Source organism: Molossus molossus, unplaced genomic scaffold (assembly GCF_014108415.1).
Source record: "Molossus molossus isolate mMolMol1 unplaced genomic scaffold, mMolMol1.p scaffold_m16_p_1, whole genome shotgun sequence".
Classification (NCBI taxonomy): Eukaryota; Metazoa; Chordata; class Mammalia; order Chiroptera; family Molossidae; genus Molossus; species Molossus molossus.
The window spans coordinates 168,389,233-168,397,587 of record NW_023425344.1 but is presented as its reverse complement, the minus strand read 5'-3'; the positions used below and the strand labels follow the sequence as shown (position 1 = coordinate 168,397,587).

At 44.4% G+C, this 8,355-nt stretch overlaps 2 protein-coding genes across 2 annotated transcripts; both read right to left on the bottom strand.

The window, feature by feature from the left end:
* Positions 1-386: 386 nt before the first annotated feature.
* Positions 387-2,008, bottom strand: LOC118618438 (C-type lectin domain family 14 member A-like). The gene is given in 2 exon segments (XM_036244723.1): positions 387-613; positions 616-2,008. Coding segments are annotated over 2 exon segments (1,620 nt in total).
* Positions 2,009-5,439: 3,431 nt separating this feature from the next.
* LOC118638149 (anaphase-promoting complex subunit 15) lies at positions 5,440-6,087 on the bottom strand. The gene has a single exon (XM_036273815.1). The coding sequence runs from the start codon at positions 6,070-6,072 to the stop codon at positions 5,707-5,709; it is 366 nt and encodes a 121-aa protein (XP_036129708.1). The 5' UTR covers positions 6,073-6,087; the 3' UTR covers positions 5,440-5,706.
* Positions 6,088-8,355: the final 2,268 nt, after the last annotated feature.

Sequence of the window (8,355 nt, the reverse complement as noted above, 5' to 3'; positions counted from 1 at the left end):
TGCTTCTCATTGCAAGGACTTCAAGTTTTCCCCCTCAACCTAAAAGTGGGATGTACTCTTGCTATGCCCAGCGTATCCCTCAGCTGCTCTTCCTATATAATTACTCCTCAAGGAAACCAATGATATTTGAGCCTGGATTATCAACAATCCTTTATTTTTTTCCTGGGAATTCTAAACCAATATACTCCCAGTCTGAATAACGTAGGCAGAGTTTTTCTGTGCCTCGCCGTGAAAAAAATAAAACATTGTATTGTTTTCTATGTGCTTCCAACGTCTTAAAAACTTCAGTCACTTCTTCAAATCTCTCAGGATAAACACAAGAAAATACCTCTCCCCGGTAGAATCCTGGGCCCGGTACCACCTAAGGCACGTCCCCCTCTTCCATACTAGAGAAGGAGCATCCAGTTCATATGTAGCCCCTCGGTGGAGTAGAGGGAATTTAGGGGAAGGGAACTTCTGTAGGAATCGTCAGTTCCACAGATAAGCCCCTCCTCTCCTTTTCCCTTTTCATTGAAAGTGAAAAACTGCTCACAAGAAGTGCTCACTGTTCCGTTTCTCTCTGGGTCTCCAAAGTGGAAAGAGACTCCCTCTGCTCTATCCTGCAGACTGCACCCTTCACCCCATTGTCTGTACAATGTGCTGAATTGGAGCGCAGGACAGTGGACTCAGCGTCGCTCTCCATGTCAGCGGGGGCCAAGGGTCCCTTCTGTGGCCTAGTGGAAAAGCTTTTGTGAAAGCAGAGTTTGCAAAGCTCCAGCACTGACATAGTGAAGATCACCAACACTACTACTGCTATGCTCACAAGTATGAAGACCACGGTGGAGCAGGAATCCATAGCCTGGGGAATGTCAGAGGAAGACGTGGAATTAGACTTGGAAATCATGTTCCCTGAAGAAGTAACAGGGGCCGTTGAGTTGACTTGAGGGGATATTTCAAGGGTGGGAATCGTGCTCTGTGCTCCCCACCCAGGAATCTCGGGAATATATGTTGCTGAACTGCCCTGTCCAGGGATATGGGGAATCTCTTCTGGTTTCTCATGCACCTTGGGTGACCATCTCCTCTGCAACGGGCTGGCTGCAGTGGCCGACGGGTACCAAGTAGGCACCTTGGTTCCCTCAGGGTCCGGCTGTCCTTCTCCATTGGTTACACAAGAGCGTTGGTCTTTCCCCAGCACGAAGCCCGCAGCACACTCACAGACAAAGCCTTCCAAGTCGTCTAGGCAATTAGAGAGCGCTGCACATTTGCCTGCACGGAGGTACCTCCCGGGGCAGGGACAGAGCACGGCCCCAGAGGGTATCCGGTCCCAGCGAGCGCCCACTTCGTCCACGATGCAGGTGGCTGTGATGGATTGCTGGCCAGGGCAGCGCGCACTCACCTTGGTCCCTGGGGGACTGAAGTCCAGCGCCGCGCTGTACAGCTGGAAAGGCGGGCGGTAGCTCAAGCCAGAGGCAGCCCCGGGGCGCGGCGCAGGACACAAGCCCTCGAACTGGTACTTGCACAGGTAGCCGTCGGCGCGCGAGTGGCAGCGCATCTCCTTCCAGCCTGCGGGCTCGACACCGCGGGTGGCCTGTAGTGCCGCGCAACTCCGCACAGTGCAGGAGAGTTGGGGCTCCTGCACCCACTGCAGCGTGTCGCTTCCCAACCCACCGACGTCGGGGGACAACCAAGAGAAACCCCTCCACGGCTCGTCCTTCGTGGTGCAGTGGGATCGCCTGCGCTCCAGCGCCACCCAAAACAGAAGGTCTTTGGCGCCCCCTCCGGGCCCGGGGCCAGCCAGCAAAAGATCGAGCACCGCGCGGAGTTCTGAGCCCCCGCGCACGGTGCTGAGCGCCCCCCCGCGAAGGTTGCAGGCCTCTCGGGCTGCCCGCTGCTTGATGGTCGCGTAGTGCAGGCTGTAGCAGGCCCCAGAAGCGGAGCAGCCCGCGCGATCCGCGGTGGGGTGCTCGCCAAGGCCCGGCCGGGGCCAGAACGCCTGCCAGAGGAGGCACAGGGCGAGCGCTGGTCTCATGTTGGAGGCCCGGCGCCCACTGCTGCTCCCAACTTGGATCTGTCCCGCCCAAGTGCACTGAGCTGTCCCTAGAGCGCGGTCACCGCCCTCTACAGTTGGCCCTCTACCCTTACTTCCCCCGTCCCACACCCACCCCCAACCTCCAACAATCCCCACCAGGGTCCTGGCGGCGAACAACTTCCCTTAGGCCGAGACAGGAAATGTGCCCAGAGCTCTGCCAGGCCCGGTGCTGTCCTGATTTATTCTGGGGTCAGGAACACAGCTGGCGCGGGGGCACTGGGAACGCAGTGGACTATAAGGTCAAACACCCTGCTGAGAGCAGAGGGGGAGGAGGGGAGAGAAAATCGCTCCTGGGGTGAAGTGTATCGTTTTCCTCATTAAGGGAGTTTTAGGATCTCAGATCCCCAAACACAGTTCAACCCGGAGAAGAGGAACCTGCTCCCAGCCCAGGCCCACCCATTGTGCTTCATCCGGAGTGGTGAATGTGTAGACGGCTCCCCCTTTCATCAGGCCTGCGGCTGAGCGGGGCAAAAATCTTGTGAGAAATATAAGCATCTCTTTTCGTCCCCGGAGGCAGCACTATTTAACCACTGGTGTCTTCCTGGACTCTGCTTCTCTGTTCTATCAAAGGAGATGTAAAAGTGCTAACTGCTAGTGAAACAATTAAGAGTTCCTTTGGGGTATCTTAAATGGGAAGTCCTGCCTCTTGGGCCAGCACTTGCCTTAAACGTTTGTTTTTTGCTTCTATTTGTTTTTCTCTGTAATGGCCTATATTGGTTCATTCAGGAAAGGAAAAATGTATTTCTAGGCCCAAATGGAAAAACAAAAATGGCCATAGATCTTAACCTTTGTTAGCTTTTAGGTTCCTTATCACTATATAGTTTCATAACTTCAGATTTACAGATTATGTGTAAATGAGTTCTTGGCCTTATTAATGTTTAAGAACAACTCCTCCACCTGTGATTTTATACTTGAACTATTTTAACATTATTTTCTCCTATGATTAAGTGTCAATATTTGCAGCAGTGAGTTGTAAAAGTCCCCTGTAAAGGTCACTGGAGTTCAATAGCTTAAGAAATTAAAATATTTATAAGATTATAATGCATATTGTATATTGTCAAAATAATAATAACCTGCAACTTAAAAAAAATGGGTGAATCCATTTCATCAGAGTTTCAATGGGTGTTTTGTTTACATATAAACACTTCAACCAACTGGGAGTGAGTAGGAACTAAAGGTAAGTGAAGAAAGGAAAGGTTAAACACTGCACTGTCTATGAAAGAATTTTCTGGTTAGCAACTTTGGCAATTCTACATCATTTTAAAAAAATACATGTGTATATTGGCTCACAGTGACCAAATGTTGAAACCAGAAATACTCAGGGTTTCAACTAAGCCCTCCTAAACATGCATGATGCTTTTAAATATCTATATTCAGAATTGAAAGTTGCCATTCCATGAATAATTTATACCACACTTTTAAACTCACTTTGTTGTATCCGCTGCTACTGTTCAGGTTACTGAGGAGGGGTAGAAAGGAAGGTTTGAGGATCACATGTGTATGTTTCCATCTCATTCTTACCACAGCTCTCACTTTTCTCCTCTTAGGAGGTTCATGTATCTTAACAAAGGATACTAAATACCATGAATCATCATCATACTTACCTTGCTTTTGCTGACTGGGGAGTTTTGCAGCAGGATTTCTCTCCTATCCTCACTGTTTCCCAATTTAAAAGACATTCATTAGTCCTTCATTTCAGAAGTCCAAGAATAATCTTAAACGTGACTTTGCATTTAAATTAAGCAACGAATGTCTTAAGAGAAAGGGACGTGATAATCCAGAAATCTAATGGAATGGATTTTTAAAATACTTAATCCCTGGGCCAGTTCTGTATGCCTCGGCAATCTAATGACTGTGTGTTTGTAAATGTGTCCATATAGCACTGTATATTTTAATAAAATAAAACCTTTTATAGCCCTAAGTAGTCAATAGAAATATTTTAGATATTTTAAAAATCACTTGGGATGAGAGGACATCATTTTGTGATTAATTACTTTATACTAATCTATATATCATTCAAATTAGATCAAAGGAACAATGAACATTCTGGGTGATGGATCCTTTGGGTGGGTGGGAGGAGGGGGATGGGTTAATGGGGGAGCTAGGGGTTGGATGAGGGCTGTTGTTAGAGTACTAGCTTCTGTTTTAGATAGTGGATTTATGGATGGTTATTCCACTATGAAAAAAATAAATAATTAAGTAATTTAAAAAATGAATTAAAGTGACTAGCTAGACAACTGATGAGAGAATGACATAAACCAAAAATTATAATTAATCCATCTGAGCAGCTGAGTTCCATCATGTAGAGTAAAATTAAAATTAAGAGGTTAGTTATATTTTCAAAAAATATTGTGGCTATATTTTTCTTTACTCTCCATATTTTTTTTCAGGTAAAGTATTTCTACATTTAAACCAATTATTAATCTGAAAAAATACAATAAATAAAATATTTTCCCTATATTTCTAGACTTTTCACACAATCTATGTATTATTGGTAAAAATCATGTATGGTACTTATTTGTTCATTCATTAAACAAGGTCATCCAAGGAACGTATAAGGAAATATATGAGAGAATATATAAGGAATAAGTTTAGTCCAATATTTTCAATTTGATTATTAATTTAAAGTATCAGAAACAATGATGGGGAAAGATAAAATTTTAGTAATCATACCCATATCATCTCATAAATTTATAAATTGTTGATCCTCCCTGAATAACTTCTGTCATTACTGAAAGAAAATAACACCTGGATCTTCACTTATTTCTGAGTTCACTTAACATATATAAAAAGATGTCAGAAGAAATTGAAAGGGAGACAGCAGCTCTCAATAGGAGAGAATGATGCTCAGAAGCTAATCTGTAGAGACTAAGTATTGTGAAGATTCATAGTTTTTTAGAGCTCTTTTGGACCTTAACATAATCAACGATCAATATTTTTATATTTTTTAATTGAGAAATTTTAAAATTCTATTTCTCAAGTGTTCATGAAGTACTTAATGAATGATAAAATCAGGTAATTTTTTTTTTTTTATCCTCACCCGAGGATATTTTTCCATTTTTTGTACAGATAGAGTGGGAGGGAGAGAGAGGAAGGGAGAGAGAGAGAGAAACATTGACATGAAGGGACACATTGAGTGGCTGCCACCCGCACGACCAACCAGGGCCGGGGACAAACTGCAACCTAGGTACGTGCCCTTAGCGGGAACCGAACCCAGGTCTCTCCAGACCGCAGGCCGACGCTCTAACCACTGAGCCAAACTGGCCAGGGCAAAATCAGGTAATTTTATTTGCAGAAAACACAACTTCTAATTGTCATTATATATATGTCCTAATGAGGATGTATGGCTTCACTCTTTTTTTTTTTTCCTGTGTCTTTATTAAAGAAAGTTAGAAAGAAACTACACCTGACAACCAAGGGATGAGGTATTGGCCAGAAAGATAGGGTGGGTTCAAGTCCTGGGGATTCAAGGGCAGGCTGATGGCCTGGGAGGGGCCAAGGAGACCAGGTCCTAGCAGCAGCTGAGAAGGTGCCTGAGGGTGAGCTTTCAGGCACTGGGTGATCAGCTGGTTCTGCAGGAGTTACAGGGTAGGTTGGGTTGGCCTGGAATCTCCCTGAAGCCACCCTGCCTTGTCTACCTAGATCATCCACTGGTCCTGATCCTGTTCGTTGCCTTCCATGTCCACCTCATTGACCTCTCCATCATCAGGTGACTCATTGTAGTCATTCATCTCGTCCATGTCCTGCATGTCCTCATCATCCTCTGAGTCCTCTTCACTATCCTCGTCATCATCTTCATCCTCCTCTTCCTCATCATCATAGTGCTCTGAGGCTGGCTTGCCAATAGGTACCAGGTTGTTGTCTTTCTCTGCAATGCTCTGGAGCCAGGCCTGATGCTGCTGTTCTTGCTGCTGCAGCTCTGTCTCTTCCACACAAGGTCGATCCAGATTAAACCACAGAGTCTCCGTCACACGGGGGAAGAGGGAGGGAAACAAGGTGGACATGGCTCCTAGACTGAGAGAAAAGGTCAGGTGAATCCAGCTCTCAGATGTATTTGGTTTGGATTTTTATTTAGGTTACAATTTGATTTGATGGTGAGGTGAAGTGGAAGGGAGCAGAGAAGCAACCTGTCCCTGTGAGAGTCAGAGAGACCTGGGTTTGAGTACTGACTCCATTACTTAACTCGGTTTCGCTCTTAATCCAACAGATTATATAGGCTCATAACCTAGAAAATCAGTCTCATTACGTAAAGTCACACGGTCACACACACAAACACACGCAACTCTCCCAGCCTTCTTTTTTGACACATGTCAATGAAAGTTAAACATCATCCAGCAAACAAACTGTAGCTGTAAGGAAGTGGGGGAGGGTGAGCGGGTTGCAGACCTTCACCTTTGTTAAAATCTGGCATCTATCTGACCTATGGAATCAGGTACACAGATCTTAGAGTTCTTCAGCGCCTCATCCTGGCTCCTCTTATCTTTCCACTGAATAGTCTCTTCCTCATGATCTCACCTCATACTGTCCTATGGTTTTGGATATCCTCTCAATGCCAGTGATGCCCAAACTTATGTCCATACTTCATTGTTCTTGAGTGAACTCCAAATCCATATATCCACAACTACTTAATAGTTCCACTTTGGTATCTCATAGGCATTTCCAATTCTCATTTCCTGAGCCAGCTGGTCATCTTGCCTTCATCATTTTAATAAATGGCACATCTATCCTCCAAGACACACCTCCAGCTTCCTCACCTGTTATACTGGTCAGGTTTTTTCCACTGTAATTGACAGAAATCCAACTCAAGCTAGCTAAATGCAAAAGGGAATTATATGGCTTCGGTCAGGTGGCTCAGTCTGATGGAGTGTCATCCCATACACCAGAAGGTTGCAGGTTTGATTCCTAGTCAGGGTACAAACCTACGTTGCTGGTTTGCTCCTCAGTCAGGGCGTATATAGGAGGCAACTGATCCATGTTTCTCTCTCACATCTCTGTCTCCGCTCCATCTCTCTCTCTCTCTCTCTCTCTCTCTCTCTCTCTCTCTCTCTCTCTCTCTCCTCCCCCACCCCTCTCTCTCACACACACATACATACACACACATCAGTGGAAATATATCCTCAGGTGAGGGTTTTAAAAGGGGGGTGGAATTATATGATCAGTGTGACTGGGGAAAATCCTGGAGTAGTTCCAACAGTCAAATGGAGAACTGCCTAAACCACTATAGCCAGGAGATTCTATCACACCAGGATTTGTCTCAATCTGTCTCCCTTTCTCTTTTGTCTGCATGGCTGCATCCTCTCCTGCTTCTTTTGGCCTTTCTCTAAATAATCTCGAACAAAACCACTGGCAGTTTTCATGTTGTATCCCTATAACATTCTACTAAAGGAAAGTGTTCTCCTTTAGCTCCATTAGGAAAATTCCCAGAAAGGATTCTTACTTAACCAGCTTCAGTAATTTTGCAGTCATTGGTTCAATTACTATAGCCAAAAATATAGGACCTAGAGATTAGTGATTTTCTACAGGGGACAGAGCTTATACCAGAAGTATACATGAGGAATACTCAGTTCTAAGTCTATAGTATAATTTGAATGGAACCAGTTTCATGTCTTCATTCTGATCATCCTACTTGGCTCCTGTCATCCTGGCTTGCCTGCGTCTTTCTGGACACCACGGAATCCATTCTTCAGAGAGTCATCAGGATTATTTTTAAGAGCCTTACTCTGATTATGTCTCTCTTCTGTGTACATCCCTTTAATGATTTTCCATTGCTCCTAAAATATGTAAAGCTCAAAATCCTGACTGAGACCTGCAAGATGCTGGCTCCTGTGCCTCTTTCCAACTTTATCTTCTTGTCCCTCTGGTCTCAGTTCCATTGCCAGCACCTTAGTGAGATCCTTCCAGGCGGCCCAGTCTCCACAACCCCGCTAAACAACCCTCCATTCCCAGTCTCTTTCTATGACATCAACCTAATTTGTTTTCTTCATAGCAATTATTAACCTCTGAAATTATCTTGTTTATTTTATTGTTTTTGCCTTCTCACTCTTAAGTTCCATTTAAAAAGCTAGTATTTATTACAAATGGGTAAATGAATATACAAATGAATCTTCCATTATCTCCCCCTGAATTTTTAAAACTGTGAAATATAATATACATACAGAGAAGTATCTAATACACTTATGTACAGTTTTTCAAATATCCATGAAGCCATTATGCAAGTCAGGAAATAGAATAAGGCCAACTCATGGTTATAACTTCTTTGGGATATTTATTCTCTGTTCTGTTCAACC